Source organism: Lepidochelys kempii, chromosome 1 (genome assembly GCF_965140265.1).
Source record: "Lepidochelys kempii isolate rLepKem1 chromosome 1, rLepKem1.hap2, whole genome shotgun sequence".
NCBI lineage: Eukaryota > Metazoa > Chordata > Testudines > Cheloniidae > Lepidochelys > Lepidochelys kempii.
This window is the reverse complement of record NC_133256.1, coordinates 226385795-226405448: the sequence shown is the minus strand read 5'-3', so window position 1 is coordinate 226405448 and position 19654 is coordinate 226385795. Positions and strand designations below refer to the sequence as shown.

General features: G+C 45.9%; 1 protein-coding gene across 12 annotated transcripts in view; it reads right to left on the bottom strand.

Moving 5' to 3' along the window:
- PHF21B (PHD finger protein 21B) overlaps positions 1-19654 on the bottom strand; it is a 206940-nt gene that overhangs the window by 95469 nt on the left and 91817 nt on the right. Inside the window, exon 1 of one of the 12 annotated variants that reach the window (XM_073316234.1) lies at positions 5159-5777. The exons of the other annotated variants lie outside the window; for them this stretch is intronic. Coding sequence (XP_073172335.1) covers positions 5159-5254 — 96 coding nt within the window. The 5' untranslated portion in view covers positions 5255-5777. Of the gene's footprint in view, positions 1-5158; positions 5778-19654 lie in introns of those variants that run through there. 12 annotated transcript variants of the gene reach the window in all.

Genomic DNA, 19654 nt, shown 5'->3' with positions numbered 1-19654 from the left:
ATCAGGGTACATAAAGATCCTTTAAATATCTAAGAAGTGCATGTGAGATACATATGTAGTTTTTGGTGCAACCTAGAATACTGGCTCACCTATCTAGGAAAGCAGTACAATGTAATGCAAGAATGACACATGGCCTGAAGGATTTCAGTTTTGAGAAAGGTTGACGTTCTCATGTTTTCTCACACTGAGCTGAGAAGCTTGGGCGTGACCTTATAAACAAAGATTTTTACAGCTAGGAAGAAGATGGATCAAAGTGATCCAGACAAACTATATCCTGGCAAAGATCATGTGAACAAGACATAATCAAGCAAGAGCGGGTTCATGGCAACAAAGATTTGCATTCGCACCATCACGAATAAACAATTAGATGCCACAACCCTTTTTTTTTTTAATCTTGCATGTGATGTCTAAAGGTCTTGGCAATGTGAAAGAAACTTTTTCTACCAGATTTTACTCATGCAGAAATATTGAAAAAGCAGCAGCTTTAACCCTTTCCCTGCTGAAGTAGGAAAGTCTCACATTGACAGGTTTCTCTCAACTGAATCCTAACTATAGTGACTGACACTGTGGGAAATAGGCCTGGTACCTTTGTGAACACAAGAAGTCAGTTATGTTGCCTTCATTCAGTATGACAGGGGTTCATTTTAAACATTAAGCACCGATTCACTGGGAAACCAAACAGCCCCTGAAAAGGGTATTTCCCATAAAAGGGACAATCCTATTCAGACTGATGCCAAAGGCAAGATTCCCACTGACTTCAACAGGAACAAGATGAGGCACAGATTATTTCTATTTGGCAGATCCCTTGGTTAAGATGGGCTGAAGCTGTTGCTGATGCTGCTGTTAAAATCTGATCTAATTTCATCCCAGGATGGAGTTTGGGATTTAGCTGGAGCTAGGAAGAGTGGTAATGTCATTTGGATGTCTCTTTCTGGCCTGATCTGGTCAGGACAACTCTGAGGATAAGGACAAAGAAGGCCTGGGATTCCAGGAGATGGTGGGGGTGGCAGCCATGAGGGTGAAGTTTGCTCGAGTAGCCTCCATTTGTTTTTCTGTTTCATCTGTTCTTCTCTGTTTCTCACCCCCATCAAAAGTCTCTTTCTTTAAGGATCTACAAAGGGAATGGTGGATGGAGTAGCCCATCCCCTCATTATTTTGTGCACCAGCTAGGTCTAATATCTGACACACCAATTTGACTTCATTAACTTCCAGCTTTACATCATCTGTTTTTAACAAGCATAATTTCAACAGTCCTTGGATTATATCAGCGAGGCCTTCTTGATTTAGACTAATCCATTTTCTTCGTCTGGTTCTCTTGCACCTATTTATAACATTTTTTATTGAAAAGAAGTTGACCTGGTAAATTCCATGGTAAATGTGTAAGTAGGAAAAACTTATAAACCAATTGTTACAACAGTACCCAAGCTCCTCCTGGAACTTGGCCCTAGAATTCTGCCTCTGTATGTAGGGAAAGGTCCAGTGATATGGCATCTGTATGACTCTGAAATGACATACATTTTAAGGCCAAAAGGGACTACTAAAAACATCAACTCTGACTTCCAGAATAACGCAGGCTATAGAACCTCACCCAGTACCTTTCATTAAGAAGAGAAATGAGAATGAAGCTGCATCAAACCCATAACGTCTGTTTGAGCGAAAGCATATTTTTCAAACAGAAATCAAGTGTTTATTTAAAGACATCAAGTGATGGAGTCCACCAGATCCCAAGGTAAGTTGTTCCAATGGTTAATTAACCACTGTTAAAATGCTGCATCCTATTCCTTGTCTGAATTTGTCTAGAGTCAGCTTCTAACCTCTGGATCTTGTTATGCCTTTTCCTGGTAGGTTAAAGAGCCCTCTGCTACCAGAAATCTTTCCCCCCATAGATAAGGATGGTGACACCATCTGTGTGTGTGTCAGCTAAGGGCAACTATAATTAATCTGGATGCTGGGCTCATACAGGCTGCTGTAACTTGTTGCTGCTTCAACCTGTGTCAGGGACCAAATGAGCTCACCACAGCCAATCAGAGAAGCACACTGCCTGCCCTCTCAGAACCTGAACCAGGGTCAGCACAGGTGTAGGGATGAATGGGGCTCAAGGAGCTTAGGTGTCTAGTACCAAGAGAGTTGTGCAGTTTTACCTTGCACCTTTCTCACTACGCACATGAGAGTCAAATTCTCTCAGTTAAACCATCTAACAATGACTTCAGTGGGAATTTTGCCAGCATAGAGACTGCACAGTCGGATCTGCACTTGTGGGTTGTTGTTGCCTCATGTAAAATTAACCCATTCTATTAACTAATGGTGTATAAATAAAGAACTTTTCATGATTACACTAAATCTATATCCAATGAACAGTTTATCATGAGCTGAGTCAGAGGCAAGCATGCCTGAGGTATTATATTAAGCATTTGAGAAGATGCATTGCTCATTGGTGAACTGTCTTCAGAGACTCTTTTCCTCTTATCACAGAATGTGTCTTTACAGCTTTTGATGTAAGAATAAAATCCCAGCCAATGGGAGCTGTGGGGGTCATGCCGGCAGGGGTGTGCTGGCTGCTTCCGGGAGAGATGTGGGGCTGGGGTAGGCAGGGAGCCTACCTTAGCCCCACTGCGCTGCTGACAGGGAAGTTCCTGAGATAAATGTCACCTGGCGGGAGCCTGCACCCCAACCACCTGCCCCAGCCCTAAGCCCCCTCCCAGAGCCAGCACCCCATACCCGTTCCTGCACCCCAACACTCTGCCCCAAACTCCCTCCCAGAGCCCACACCCTGCACCCCCTCCTTCACCCCAACAATCTGCCCCAGCCCAGAGCCCCCTCCTACACCCAAACTCCCTCCCAGAGCTTGCACCCCTCAACCCCTTCTGCACCCCAAGCTCCTGCCCCAGGCTCAGCCTTGGAGCCCCCTCCCACACTCCGAACCACTCGGCCCCAACCTAGAGCCCGCACGCCAACCCCCTGGCCTAGCCCGATGAAAGTGAGTGAGGGTGGAGGAGAGCAAGCGATGGAGGAAGGGTGGATGGAGTGAGCGGCGCAGGGCCTTGGGGAAGGGGTGGGTTACATCCTGGGTTGCATTTAAATTCAGAAAGTGATCTTGTGAGTAAAAGGGTTGGGGACCATTGAACTAGACCATCTAGTTTGACTTCCCCTAAATCACAGGCCATTAAATTTCACCTCTGACTTGTGTTTGACTATAGCATATTCTGTAGAAGGCATCCAGTCTTGATGTGACAACATCCCCCCCACAAAAATAAAAAATTTTTAAAAAATGGAGCATCTACACTTCCTTTGGTAGTTTGTTCCAATGGTTAATCACTGTTAAACATTTGTGCTTTATTTTTAATCTGAATTGGTCTTATTTCTAATTTGAATTTGTTGTGAGTATTAGCAATGCCAAATGGAAGCAGGGCTGGACCTCCTAGGTTTGCTGGGACTATCAAGCCTTTAACATTTATAAGATTTATAACAAGTTTCTTATTGTTCTCAAATCTTTGCATTTTAAATTGCCCTCCTTACTGTTTGAGCCAAACACTGAAGCAGGATTGCAGGGCAATATGCAGGAGTGTGTGGTACATGTGTAATTTCAGCACACTCTCCAGCCTTTCAGGTAACTCTCAGCTATTCAGACACTGGTAGCCTAATGTGATGTCCAAATATACCTCAAAGCCAAGAAAGAATAAATACCAACTTCAGTTCAGGTAAAACAAAGGAGAAAATGGTACGTAAAAGAAAACAAAAGACAACTTCAACTTGTTTAATCTGAGACGTGGGCTTTCCAACCCTGTCACTTGGGTAGAAGGGGTTGTGGGTTTGTTTTTTTCCCTCCTTCTCATTAATCTGCTCTTCAGAAGTTTGGAAAGCTGCAGTTTCTCATTATGTACTCCTTCTAGAATTAACTCCTTGTGTGCGCTATCACATTAGGCAATAGATAGATGTCTAAAACAAGTTACAGGATGGCAAGGAGCCAAATGTTGGGGGTGTTATAATGGAGTATCTGTTATTAAGAGGGGAGTTGATTGTGTGCATCAGGAGGTGGTTTCTTTACATAAGGAGAAGCCTTGCAAAGAGCAACCTTCTAAAGAAAGAGCAGTGAATCACTAGTTTATTTAACTGCTTTCCTCACAAGGAGATATTGCACAAACTCCATATGCTTCATTGTGGCACACAGACCTTATGCTTCTTCACTGATTCTTACAGATCTATGAAGTCAAAAACAAGCTAAGCAATCTAGCAACTAACTTCAGCCTTTAAATAAACCAATGCTCTCCAGAGGGGTGCAAACTGAGTACTAGGTTGTCCTTTCAAGGTCCAGAATCTATCATCCAGCCTGCAAATCAGCTCTTGTATCATCTATGAGTAGAGTCCTACCAAATTCACAGTCCACTTTGGTCAATTTCACAGTCATGTGATTTTTAAAATTATGAAATTTCAGATTTAAATTGCTGAAATCATGAAATGTACGGTGTTGTAATTGTAGGGTTCCTGACTCAAAAAGGAGTTGTGAGGAGGTTGCAAGGTTATTGTAAGGGTGGGTTACGGTACTGCTACCCTTACTTCTGCACTGCTGCTAGTGGCAGCCCTGCCTTCAGAGCTGGGTAGCTGAAGAGCAGTGGCTGCTGGCAGGGAGCCCAGCTCTGAAGGCAGAGTCGCCACCAGCAGCAGCGCAGAAGTAAGAATGGCATGGTATGGTATTGCCTTTACTTCTGTGCTGCTGCCTGCAGAGCTGGGCCCTCAGTCAGCAGCCGCCACTCTCCAGCCGCCCAGCTCTGAAGGCAGCAGCGCAGGAGTAAGGGTGGCATGGTATGATATTGCCACCCTTACTTCTATGCTGGCAGAGGGCTGCCTTCAGAGCTGGGCGTCCGGCCAATATCTGTCACCCTCCAGCTACTCAGCTCTGAAGGAAGCGCAGAAATAAGGGTGGCAACACTGCGACCCCCCTAAGATAACTTTGTGACCCCCCCTGCAAATCCCTTTTGTGTCAGGACCCCCAGTTGGAGAAACGCTGGTCTCCCCTGTGAAATCTGTAAAGTATAGGTAAAAGCACACGAAATACCAGATTTCATGGTCTGTGACACATTTTTCATGGCTGTGAATTTGGTAGGGCCCTATCTATGAGGGGCTGCAGCATTCAAGTTACTTTTCAAAATAAGAGACTTACAAAATGTATCAAGTGTCCAAATCTCAAAATAGACCACCAGTCTCTCCGATCCTGGAAATCAACATCCAGAATTACTTTCAAACTGATCCAGTGCATGAATGAAGAACTAGATTGAAATCCTCCCCCACGCCTTGTGTGTGCGTGTCTCTGTAAGTAAAAGGAATATTACTCTTGCAAAGCTTAAAAAAAATGGGAGATTAAATTGCATAATTAGATTATACTATGTGAATATATTTATGAATATGTGCAATTATTTCTTTTACGCATAGAACTCTTGAGAGATCAATTGCTATTATTTCCATTGCTACCTATGTGCTTTCTAAAGTTGGTTACCTATAGAGCTCTGCAACTAGAGTAAAGAAGCACAGTGCAAGGTCTACAGCTCTTTAGTGAAATCTTGTTTTTCTTTCATTCATTCATTTAAGAAGAGAGATGAGAATGAAGCTGATAGCTCCCACTCCAGGGACACCAGGTACCATTTAATTGGCCAAGGACCCAAGATTTTCTACAAATCCTTGCTTGTTCCAGATTTTAAGATATCCAATTGTCTTACAATGCAAGAGGACTATAAACAATCCTTAAAGGGACACTGTCAACACAATACTCAAGAGAAAAAATTCCTCCGCTGATCAACTAATAGTATAATCAATTATTCAAGCTAAAAGTATTTTTGTAATCAAATTTACTTCTCACCATTTATAGAGTATTGCCAGATTAAAGTTTTAAAAAACATGAACCCCACAATAATCATGAGATTGAGCTAGAAATCATGAGTTTGAAAAATAACAAACATCGGGTTATTTTATCTGTTTTCTGGGTTTTGAGCCTTTAGAGGTCAAGTTTCCACATTTTTTTTCTGCAACCATGAAAACTAGAAAGTTACTTAATATTTTTTACACACACACACACATATAATATGAAAGCTGAGCTTCTTACACAATCACAGGACTGCCGTAGCTGGAGCTTTAAGAAAAAACACTAAATACCATTAGACTTGGAAATCTGGCAACACTGTATTAACTGTCTGAACTTCAGACAAGGCAACAAAACTAGACTGGTGAGTTTCTCTTTATGCAAAAATTATATATATTTGATTGATTTCATTTATATCCACTCTTTGTGTGACACCTGTCATTTTAGGTCCTGATCCTTCAAAGCCTTGAGGCTCAGTCCTCCAGTGCTCATGTGAATGGAAACACTGAACAGATCCTCAGCTAGTGTCAATCGTCATAGCTCCACTGAAGTCACTCTGGCTCAGTGCGGCTACTCGCGTGTGTTTAAAGAACTAAGTATGAAGGCTAAGGACTGAATAACGTTATGCACGCAAGTAGGTGTTTGACTTCAGTGGAGCTGTGACAATTTACACCAGTTAAGGATCTGGCCCACACACTCCACTGGAACTATTCATGGTTTTAATCATGTACCCCAGCAATGGTCGCAGGACTGGACTCTTCATGTCAGAGACTGCATCGTCACATCTGTTTGTACAGTGCCTACCACAGTGAGGCCACAATTGTGACTGGGATCTCTGAGGATTACTACAATATAAAGAAAACAATAAATAAGGAATACTTTATTACCAATAAACAAGAGTCCAATTCACTTCCTTGTTATCACACTTCCATGCAGTTCTGTTGTGTTTGGGCTTCCAGCACCTCTGAGAATGTACAGGCATATTAGATTTGGGTGTTGTTGTTTTTTTAATTTTCATTGACATGTTTTAAAAGAAAACATCAAGAAAAACATATCTACTCATGTTAAGTTTTGTTAATTTCTGTTATACTTAGTTCTTTTAAATCCCAAAACTAGTTGTCTGTTTAAAACATTTGAAAACTAAAGAAGAGGAATAAATTGATAAACATTAACAAAATCTGCAACAATAGAAGAAATGTGAGTAATAATGACCTTTTGTTTCTAGACATATTATGTTCCCAGATTTAATCCTTCACAATTTGCTGCTAAGGGTTTGATTTTGCTAGTCACAGACTATTTTAAAAGTGTATCAGCTCAAGAAGAATAGCATAAAACATTTTATTTAAAAAAAAACCCCTCTCTCTTTTCAAGAAACAGCCAAATGCCAGTGTAAAGATTCAGGTACCAGTGAGAAATAAAATGGGTTTCTCCATAAAGAGCTAATCCATATAGCCCACAGCTAATACACACATATACACACAGTTTTATTAAAAGAGCATCTTGACAGCACTCTCTCTCCCCTTTAATGACTTGTCTCTAATGATACCTTTTACATATCTGTGCTGCTATGCAATAAACTTTGCACAAACTAAAAGGGCAGAGGAAAAGTGAACTATCTTTTCAATAGCAGCAAGTCCCACTATAGTGTCTTGTTTCTTCTGTTTTTTTCCCCCCCTTCATTTTTATTTTTTCCTCTTTCTGCCCACCTGAAGCTGCAGAACATATTGGTAAATCTTGGGACAGAAGCTGCAGGGACATATTGGTAAATCTTGACCTGCCAGTGGAACAGAGCTGGATACATCTCTTTCTGGAATCAGTGGGTGCCACTCCATCCATTTGCAAAGGAGGCACCCCAGAGTCACATCTTGCCAGACTATGCGCTAGGGACCTAAACTCTGATTGGTTACATGGCACCACATCACTCTGCCAAAAGATCTTCAAGTCACCCCACAGCCTGGTGTTTAATAATGTATCTACGGGCTGGTGTGTGGTAGGTGGAGGCACAAAGTTTCTGGCTTGATAATATTTTGGTCCTATATACTTCCCCCGACTTTGGATACCTGGCTGAGGTGCACATGACATAGTAAGAGGCTTTCCTCCTGAGCTCTAAAAGGTGGCAGCTCCACCATGCTTTCATCATCTACTTCTAGTTTTCACCCTCTCTGAAACCTTCTTACAGCCACTTAAAATGGAATGGTTTCAATGCTGGGGGTTTGCTGCTGGTTCACTGGGCCCAGCTTTTCCTAAAATTGTTGAATTGCCTTATGTACAGTGTCAAATTCTTTTGTTTTGGGTAATGAGTGCTTAAAACTAGATAGAAAAGAAATGTACTATTTTTAAGCCAAAGCTACACAGTTTTTTGCCTGTCCAAACCTCTGCTTTGGGAGCACACAATAAGATCATTTGATGGCTTCCTCCCATGATCCTATCCTAAAAGCTTGAGAGGAAAAGCAGAAGCACCAGAAGTACACATGACAAAATACATCAAACTAGGCTGTAGAGCAGAATTGGAAAATGGAAAACTCAGCAGGACCAATCAAGAGCCTTTCCTTTATCTCTGAGGACTTAACCATTTAATAGGAGATTTGGCTATATGGTTATCTCTACTTCCCAGCAATAATAAATTCTCCTTCTATAGTGCCGACCATCAGAAGATAGGCTTTAAAATCATGGGATTAAAAAAAGAAAAGGAGTACTTGTGGCACCTTAGAGACTAACAAATTTAATTGAGCATAAGCTTTTGTGAGCTACAGCTCACTTCATCAGATGAAGTGAGCTGTAGCTCGTGAAAGCTTATGTTCAAATAAATTTGTTAGTCTTTAAGGTGCCAAAAGTCCTCCTGTTCTTTTTGCGGATACAGACTAACACGGCTGCTACTCTGAAACCTGGGATAAAAAAAATAAAAAAATAAATTTGGGGTGCTTATTGTTTTCCTTCTGGTTTCTGAGGCTTCAGGGTGCATTTGCTTCACATATTATTCACATTTCAAGCTTTTCTCCACACCATGACGCCTAGAAACTTACTTATTTTTGTTAAAATGAAAGCAGAGATTCTGTTGCAATCTCTTGATTCGAGCAGCTGGACTTTAAAAAAACCCCAAGTACCAAACATTGCAAGACTTGTGATAAAATCATCAGCGTTGGCAACGTTAGTTAGCCACAAGATACCCAGAACTATAAAATATTAAATTATTATGCTGGTGAAAATACCACTAAGTAGGGCCTATCAAAAATAGGTATGGTTTAACAGAAATAGTAATCTTTATAAAGCACCACAAATTCTGAAAAGACAGTTGATGAGTCTTCATGATTATAATGAAGCAATTGTGATATACAATTGATAACTCAGTGGTATATTCTCCTTTTGTTCCACACATAGAGCCTGCCATGGATATTAATGGGAGCTTTGTGCCTCAGGTCCCAGAGTTAGTATTGAAGGATTGATTGTAAATTAAGGTATTGTATACAGTTCAATTAAACATCCATGGCTGGCCTGGGACAGCTACCTTGAGCTCACAGGGTTCTGGCTGTAGGGCTGTAAAACTGTGATGTAGAATGTTTGAGGGGGACCCCTTCCCCCTTGTGGGGTCCCAGCCCAAACCCAAATATGTACAGGGGGCACTACAGGGCAGACATGCCTTACAACTAAACTAAACTGTGTTTGTAGTGCTGTCATGGTTAAGAAAAGTGACTAGACAAAAACAGTGCCTTCTTAATAAAAAAAAAATCTGCCTTCTAAGTGCATTTAGAGTACAACACGATTATTTTATGTCAAATATAAGCATTTCCTACTCTTTATTCCTCTTCACACTCCAGAACCAATACAGCTGGGGAGAGTGAGCTGGATGGTTTTTTGGAAGCTCTTATCCAGGTTTCAAATGCAGAACCGTTATTGTGGCTTACATGTGAGACAAAAAAACAAAACCAACCAGCTTCATTTTCAGAAAGAAGGATGTATCTGAGGGTGCTGGCAGTTAGGAAAACCCTCTTTTCAACCGCAAACTGAGCAGATTTGATCTGGAGTCCTTGAGGCTGTGTTTACACTGCAATTAAATACCCGTGGCTGGCCCATACCAGCAGATTTGGTCTTGCGGGGCTCAGATTATGGGGCTGTTGAACTGCAGTGTAGACATACCCTGAGAGACAATAAGCACAGAACCTCAAGAGACAATTTTTACAGGATCACTTTTTAGAATGAAAATGCTCCATTCCGCTCTTGGTTCCCTTGTCTCTTGGACAGGAAGAGAAGGAGGATGGTACAATACTGGTTAATGAAGGAGGAGGGGAAAAAAAGCAAATACTAAGAGTCAGCAAGAAAACAGCTGCACTATTCTGAAAAGGATTGTACTAGGAAGGAGGATCAAGACCAACCATAAGAAATCAGTGAAGGGTAGGAATTTTACAGAAAACTGTCTTATTCGTTTTGGCATCTCATGCCATATCCCTTCCTACACTCAAATGCCAGAATTATCAATATTTTGTCTCATTGATCTCAGTGTTGATTTTAGCTCAGATTGAGTGAACAGGAAAGAGAAAGCAGGCAAAGGAGTCTAGTGGGATGAAGAAAGAAAAGGGTCCACCTGTAATGAAACTGATGCTTTGCTTTCTATACCCCAAAGAAATTGGAATCGGCCATACTGTGAATCATTCTCTGTGAATGTGCAGTCTGAGATAGAGAGACCAGCTTGGCAAAAGCTTAGGAGATATTCCTCTGTTTTTTTGTTGACCCTTGTCTAGGACCTGGCTGCTATCTTCCAAATCTCCGTGCAGTGGCACCCACTGCCATATGCACATTATGTACAGTGTGTAGTATTGGCAGTTGTGAGAAGCAGCAGCACTGGCTGCTCCACTGTCCCACTCAGGTATGGCCGCTGGCCCTCTGTCATGAAGGAGGGGCCAGAGAGCCAAAATGAAATGAGTGGTGCTGCGATCCCAATGCACCAGGTCAGATCACTCATCAAGTCTGGCCCTGCCAGTCCCCCATCACGACTTAGGAGCCATGGAGCCAAACCTGAGAGGGCACAGTTGTGGGTGGGGTGGCCAGCACTGCTGTTCCCAGCTGCTGACAGGGGGCCAGCTCCTGCTCTGGGCTCCCTCGTGGGGGCCTGCCAGGCCTCATCCTGCATCCAATAGCCTGTGTCCTCTTTCAGGGATGTGTAGTGACATTGCACCAGGGTAGATCAGGCTGGATGGCGGGGAGTAAGCATGGCATGGACTCAGCAGGCGAAGGGGGTCAGCAGCTGCAGTGGAGATGGCCCCAGAGGGATAGACAGCGTGTACCAGGGGAAAAATTTCTGGGGTGCCCCTGCTTTGTCTGGTCTCTCTTTGCTTCTGGTAGTAGTGGAAGGCAGAAACTTAGTATCTTATTTTGACTACATGAGTCATGAACTCTGACAAGTAAACTTTTAGTACAGTAGACACTCATAAGTAACAACATATCGGTGCCCTTTTACTATGTTGCTCCTAAGTGGCTGTTGCTGTTATGGGGAGTGTTGACAATTCACAGGAGGAAAAGTGTTCCCAGGGGAAATGTTGCTCAAAAGCAGCAGTTGCTCTTACAAAGTGTGGCTGCAAACAAGCATTTCCTGTACAGCCGCTATGTCTTAAGACTCTTCTTCGTCTAAATTGGGATTAAGTAACATAGTGAAGGAAATTTCTTAACTATACAATAAGAGGTAACTTTTCATGTGCCAGCTCCACCTTTCACACCGCTTAAATTTTGCTAGGCAAGTCCATGCTGCATGTTGTTGTGACTTGAAAAAATCACAACAACACTGTCAAGAAACCAATAGCCCCTGCCATTTATACATGTGACAGTTAAACAAATTAAATCATTGCAAAGAAATACTGAACTTCTGCAGAATTGTCAGGTTGCAATCAATTAAGCACTCAGTAGGTCTCATCCTTATATAGGACCTAATCCTGCTCCCACTGATGTTTACAGAGTTTTGCACTTACTGCAACTGGATAGGGACCTGAAATAGCTCCTTTTTCGTACCTGTAAACCTCTACCATATGATCATCCAAAGGGCATTAGACACAGCTGACAACTACTTTGCACCATGGCAGTTGGAATTGCAATGTCCCATCCCTGCTGATGTTTATGTTCGACAGTACAGAACTCGTCTTTATGCCATTCAAAATGGCAGTCTGTAAAGCTAATACATATGCCACTATGAGTTTAGTTCTACTGTTGGTGTTTATAGTGGATTTATTATTTCAGTGCTGCAATGTTTGTGTGTGCATGCATGTAAGATTCAGCTATATAAACAAAGAGGACTCCAGAATAAGAGTGTACACATGGAGATATTTCAGAATAGGTACTGTGCTCTAAATTCACACCCTACCTTACTCCAAATTAACTTTCGAGAATAGACAAGTCCAAACACTATAAATATGCATCATATAATGGAATCATAGAGACAAATTTACATATGCTGACCTGGACAAGCCCACTATCTCTAGTTAGGACAAGGATGGTCTTTGTCTTATACATGCATATAATGGGGTCCCACGATTGCACTGGGGCCTTTGGGCACAATATATTAGGTAATAACTCCTCCTCAAAGGAGGTCTTTTCCCCAACTGATTTTTAAGTACTAATTTCTTCCTAAAGAATCTTCAACAAGACCATTAAAAGGATAAAGAATAGCTCTTTGAAACTGGAGTTGTTTTTTTTTTTTAAATTGGGCTGATGTTTTAAAAGTTAAAATACTGGTCTCTGGAATAAACAAAGACTTCCAGTGGCAATATTTTATATTTCTATAATATCCGTCATCCCAAAGGCTCCCAAAACACTTTATAAATGACGGGCAAAAACTTGACATTCCTACTCTGTCAAAAAAAAAAAAAAAGGTTACTCACGTCTCGTAACTGTTGTTCTTCGAGATGTGTGTTCATGTCCATTCCAATCAGGTGTGTGCACGCGCACGTGCATGGTGGTTGGAAGATTTTTCCCCTAGCAGCATCTGTCAGGCCAGCCTCAGTGCCCCAGGGAGTCGCGCATTCATGGCGCTCAATATAGAGCCCTGACAACCCACCACCCTTTAGTTCCTTCTTGCTGGCTACTTGGACAGAGGGGTAGGAGGGTGGGTATTGGAATGGACATGAACAACACATCTCAAAGAACAACAGTTACAAGAAGTGAGTAATCATTTTGTCTTCTTCGAGTGCTTGTTCATGCCCATTCCAATCAGGTGACTCCCAAGCGAAGTTCAGAAGATGGGGTCAGAGCTGTCCACTAATTGGAGTCCTGCTCATCCGAAGGCTGCATCGTCTCTTGCCTGCTGGGTAATCGCATAATGCACGGCAAAAGTATGTATGTAGGACCACATTGCCACTCTGCAGATTTCCTGGGTGGGAACCTGAGCCAGGAATGCTGTAGACGAAGCCTGCACCCTGGTGGAGTGCACAGTGACCAGAGGTGCGGGAACACCTGCCAGGTCATAGCACTCACAGATACAGGACACAAGCCATGACAAGATGCGTTGGGATGAAATCAGCTGACCTTTCATCCTGTCCACCACTGCCATGAAGAACTGGACCGATTTTCTGAACAGTTTCGTTCTCTCGATGTAAAAAGGCCAATGCCCTGCCAACATCCAGAAAGTGGAGTCTCTGCTCCCTGCTGCTGGAATGAGGTCTAGGGTAGAAAACCGGGAGGAAGATGTCCTGGTTGATGTAAAACTGTGAGACAACTTTTGGGAGAAAAGCAGGGTGAGGCCTGAGCTGAACCTTGTCCTTATAGAACATGGTGTAGGGAGGCTCTGATGTCAAGGCCCTGAGCTCAGACACCCTCCTGGCCGAGGTTATTGCTACCAGGAACATAACCTTGTAAGACAGGTACAGCAGGGAACATGTTGCTAAGGGCTCAAAGGGGGGCCACCTCATGAGCCTAGAAAGGACCAAGTTGAAGTTCCAGGCAGGGACTGGCTGATGGATGTGAGGTTATAACCTGTCGAGTCCCTTTAGGAATCAGCTGACCATGGGGGTTAGCAAATACCGAGCGGTCCTGCACACCCAGGTGGAAGGCCGAGATTGCAGCTAAGTGCACCCATATAGAAGACGAGAGACCCTCCTGCTTCAGATGGAGGAGGTAGTCCAGAATGTGTGGCACTGAAGCTAGCGTCGGGGGTGAACAGCGGTGCACTGACCAGATTGAAAATCTCTTCCACTTGGCTCTTGTAAAGGATTTCCTACTGCCAAGGAAGACCTGTCTAACCTGGTCTGAACAGGAAAGCTCCAACGGATTTAACCATGGAGCTTCCAAGCCGTGAGATGGAGCGACTGAAGATTCAGGTGCTGGAGACGTCCGTGATCTTGTGTGAGAAGGTCCAAGGAGAGGGGTAAGGTAATTGGGGCTCCCACAGACCTGTCTAGGAGAGATGTGTACCAGTGTTGATGCGGCCAGGCCTGTGGTATCAGTATGACGCGAGCTCGATCCCTGCGGATCTTGAGCAGCACCTTGTGAACGATTGGTATGGGTGGAAAGGCTTATAGGAGAGAACCTCCCCAATGGAGGAGGAACGCATCCGTGCTGGAGCCCGGGCTGTGATTTTGGAACTGCTGGCACTTCCTGTTGCATCACATGCAGAAGAGGTCTATTAGGGGAAACCTCCACCTCTGGAAGATTGAAATTGTGACGTCCGGGCAAAGGGACCACTCCTGGCTGTGGAATGACCTGCTGAGGTGGTCCGCCAGTTTGTTCTGAACCCCGGGAAGGTACGACACCTGCAGGTGAATTGAATGTTCTTCACAGAAGTCCCACAGCATGAGGGCTTCTTGGCACAGGGGAGAGGAGCCTGTTTGTTGATATAGAACATTGCTGTCATATTGTACGTCATGACTGATACACATTGCCTGGTTAGGTAAGGACAGAACGTCTGACATGCCAGGTGCACCGCTCTGAGCTCTCTGACACTGATGTGGAGATGCAGATCTGCTTGCAACCAGAGGCCTTGAGTTCTGTGGTCCCCCAGATAAACTCCCCAGCCCAAGTCTGAAGCATCCGTCACCAACACAGAGATGGCTGCGGGGCAGCAAAGGGAACTCCTAAGCACACCTCCTGAGCGCTGATCCACCACTGGAGGGAGTCGAGGACAGGGCGAGGCAGGGTCACGAGCCTTTCCAAACCGTCCTAGGCTGGGCGATATACTGACGCGAGCCATGACTGGAGTGATCGAAGCCTGAGTCTCATGTGCTGCACAACATAGGTACAGGCAGCCATGTGCCCAAGGAGTTTCAGGCAGTTTCTCGCTATAGTGATAGGGAACTGCATGACGCCTTGGATTATGTCATTGAAACCTCACCTGTGGCAGGTATTCTTGGCTTGGGTCCAGTCCAGTACTGCCCCTACGAACTCTATCCTCTGGATGGGAGACAGAGTCAATTTTGCTTCGTTTAGAAGTAGACCCAGGCTGTCGAAGGTGGCTCTGATAAATGGGACCTGAGTTTCCACTTGGGTCCTGGAGAGGCCTTTGATCAGCCAGTCGTCAAGGTATGCAAACACCTGTACCTGGTGCCTCCGCAAGAACGCAGCAACAACTGCCATGCACTTGGTGAATACTCGACGTGCTGCTGACTAGCCGAACGGGAGGACAGTGAATTGGTAGTGGGTACCGTTGACCACAAACCTGAGATACTTCCTGTGGAGCTAAGTGATTACAATGTGAAAGTACGTGTCCTTCAAGTAGAGGGTGGCATACCAGTCTCCTGGATCTAGTGAGGGGACGATGGAGGACAAGGAGACCATGCGGAACTTGAGTTTCTTTACGAACTTGTTGAGTTCTCGCAGTTCCAGAATAGGCCTGAGGCCGCCCTTGGCTTTTGGTATTAGGAAATACCAGGAATAGAAGCCCTCTTCCCTGTGCTCCTGAGGAACCTCCTCCACTGCCCTTTGCGATAGGAGCAACTGCACCTTCTGGATGAGGAGTTGCTCGTGAGAAGGGTCCCTGAAGAGGGATAGGGAAGGGGTTGGAAGGGTGGGAGGGCACAGAACTGGATGGAGTATCCCCTCTCTCCCATGCAGAGCACCCAGTGTTCCGAAGTGATACAGGACCATGTAGAAAGGGGATAATCAGCAAGAAAAGGTAAGGCGGGGTAGATCCAGTTTTTGATTTGGTGTGCCGTTCTCGACTGTACCTTCAAAAGGCCTGTTTAGGGCCAGAGCTTGGGCTGGCCAGAGTCCTGGTCTGAGGATGGGTGTTGCCTCCTCCTGCCACTTCTGTTCCTCCTCTGAGAACCGTCCTGTCGGTTCTGCTGATGGAATCTCGAAGGAGGTTGCAGTCAGAAGTGTCTCTGCTGTGTGGCGGCAGTGTGCAGGCCCAATGACTTGAGGATGGCTCGTGAGTCTTGTCTGTCTTTTCAGAAAACAGTCAACCGTCAAATGGGAGGTACTGAATAGTTTGCTGGACCTCATAAGGGAGCCCCGAGACGTGGATCCAGGACCCCCTCCTCATGGCTACCCCAGTCACCATGATCCTAGTTGCGGCATCTGCAGCATCCAATGCGGCCTGGAGGGAAGCCCGGGAGACTAGCTTCCCCTTATCCACCACGGCCAAGAACTTGGTTCAGGAGTCTGACGGGAGGAGCTCCGTAAATTTGGCCATCGCTGCACAGGTGTTATATGAGTACCTGCTGACATGGCCTGTTGGTTCAGGATATGGAGCTGCAGACCCTCTGTAGAATAGACCTTTCTCCCAACAAGGTCTAGATGCTTAGCCTCCCTGTTTTTTGGGGAGGACCCTTGAAAGCCCTGTCTCTCACGCTGGTTAGCAGCGTCCACAACAAGAGAGTCAGTGGGTGGGTGTGAGTATAAATGTTCATACCCTCTGGAGGGCATGAAATAATGCCTCTCATTGAGCTTGGCAGTGGGCGGCAAGGAAACTGGGGTCTGCCACAGGGTCTTGGTGGTGTCCACAATGGTTTCAATAAGTGGAAGGGCAATACGGGAAGTTCCTGAGGGGGTGAGGATGTCCATCATGGGATCAGCCTCCTCGACTACCTCCTCAGCCTTAATGCCCAGACCCTGAGCAGCCCTGTACAGCAACTGCTGCGGCACCCTGTTGTCCTTGAGCGCCAGGGCTATGGCTGTACCTCCCAATGCTTCATCAGGTGATGAAGAAGAGGAAACGCTGATAAGGAGCGGATGCTCCCTGCCATCTACCCCTAGGGAGTCTCTAGACTCTCAGGGCAGCGTCGGTGCCAGTGGTGTGCTCAATGGTGCCGAGGCTACAGACACCAGACCAAGTGTTGGCGCTGTCATCAGTATGATGGGAACCATCGATGGAACCAGTTCTGATCCACTTGTCTATGCCGACAAAGACGGAGGGCCCATTGCTGGCATCAGCGCCAGGGCCATCGGTGCCTACGCCATAGTCGCTGTCGACAAGGGTGCCGGCGTGGAAGTTGGGCATTTCAGCGGTGCCGAGGATGGTGCCGGTGCCAAATCCGGTGCTGGAGTTAACGACGGTGTTGCTGTCAGAGGCGTTGGTGTGTAAGCAGGAGCTGAAGGAAGATGTGTAGCCAGTGGTGGGACAAAGGTGGCCGAGGCCACAGAAGATGCCACAAAGCGGTGACCTTGGGTCCCTCCCTGTCCTAGAAGAAAGGCCCAGGGGGTCCAGAAGGGCAACTGTGGTGGGTTCTGCACTGCAGAGGCCATGCCTGGGACTCTCTCCTGTCTCTCCCAGACCACGATCTGTGGCTCCTGCTTCTCCTGGAGTGATAGGAATCAGACTCTGACTCCGAGGTCTCCGAGACTGAAGACCATGGAGGAGCTGAGCCACGGTACCTCGAGAGCTCAGGGAGTGGGTAGGCTCTCTGTCCGAGTGCACCGGTGCCGAGGGACATGGAGAGGGGGAGTGCCTGGACATCACAGCTGGCTTCCCTCTTGACTGCACCTGGAGGCGGTGTGGGTCCCCCAGCACTGGAGGTTCTTCCCTCCTTGGGGAAGAGAACAGCGCCGTAAGGTGCAGGAGGTCCCGAGGAGCTTGGTAAGCTTCCCGTGTCGAAGGGAGCCATAGCTGCTGTGTAGGGACTAGCGACTGTGGGGGGACCGGACTCAACTGCCTCGCCTGGGCAGGAGTCAACATGGCCCCAGTAGGGGATCCAGAGCTGTGGCCCGTCTGAGGTCTCACTTCTCCGGATTTAGACGGAGGTGAGCGGCTGTCCAGTTTCTTTTTCTTCCAAGGCACCAGCGAATGGGATCAGTGCCTGCTCTCAGCTGGGCTTCGTGAGGTGCCGTGTTGGTGCTGAGCATCTCAGGACGAGTCCTCTCTCGGTGCTGAGCTTGACGACAGTGTCGGGGGACTCCTCATCAAGGACGAAGCGTTAGAAGCCGGGTCCCCTGAGCCAGGGTCGGAGTGGGGGCGTAGGGCTGCCTCCATGAGGATCACCTTAACCCGCTGTTCCCTTTCTTTAAGAGTTCTAGGGCGGAACTCGGGGCAGATCTTACAGCAATCCTTTTGGTGGCCCTCCCCTAGGCACAGTAAACACGAAGAGTGTGGATCGCGCTTTGTGCAGGGCACACAGTTTTTAAACCCCGGGGACTGCAGCATACCACAGCTCTGGGGAGGCGGAATGGGGGGACACACGACCCAAAACAACTCTATACTAAGAACTCTAATTCTATAACAGATACTAACATAACTATATACAGATAACTATAGAACACGCTTGCTAAGAAAGGGCTAAGGGAAGTTCCAGTTAACCGTCACTGGTGGTAAAAAGGAACTGAAGGGGTGGCAGGTCGGCAGGGCTCTATATTGAGCACCATGAAGGCGTGATTCCAGGGGGCACTGAGGCCGGCCTGATGGATGCTGCTAGGGGAAAAATCTTCCGGCCACCGTGCATGTGTGCGCGCACACACCTGACTGGAATGGACATGAACAAACACTCGAAGAAGAACTTCCATTGATGTCATCAGATTATAGAATCATAGAATATCAGAGTTGGAAGGGACCTCAGGAGGTCATCTCGTCCAACCTCCTGCTCAAAGCAGGACCAATCCCCAACTAAATCATCCCAGCCAGGGCTTTGTCAAGCCTGACCTTAAAAATATCTAAGGAAGGAGATTCCACCACCTCTCTAGGTAACGCATTCCAGTGCTTCACCACCCTCCTAGTCAAAAGGTTTTTCCTAATATCCAACCTAAACCTCCCCCACTGCAACTTGAGACCATTACTCCTTGTTCTATCATCAGCTACCACTGAGAACAGTCTAGATCCATCCTCTTTGGAACCCCCTTTCAGGTAGTTGAAAGCAGCTATCAAATCCCCCCATTCTTCTCTTCCGCAGACTAAACAATCCCAGTTTCCTCAGCCTCTCCTCATAAGTCATGTGTTCCAGTCCCCTAATCATTTATGTTGCCCTCCGCTGGACTCTTTCCAATTTTTCCACATCCTTCTTGTAGTGTGGCGCCCAAAACTGGACACACTCCAGACGAGGCCTCACCAATGTCGAATAGAGGGGAACGATCACGTCCCTTGATCTGCTGGCAATGCCCTTACATATACATCCCAAAATGCCATTGGCCTTCTTGCCAGCAAGGGCACACTGTTGACTCATATCCAGCTTCTCGTCCACTGTAACCCCTAGGTCCTTTTCTGCAGAACTGCTGCTGAGCCATTCGGTCCCTAGTCTGTAGCGGTGCATGGGATTCTTCCGTCCTAAGTGCAGGATTCTACACTTGTCCTTGTTGAACCTCATCAGATTTCTTTTGGCCCAATCCTCTGATTTGTCTAGGGCCCTCTGTATCCTATCCCTACCCTCCAGCGGATCTACCTCTCCTCCCAGTTTAGTGTCATCT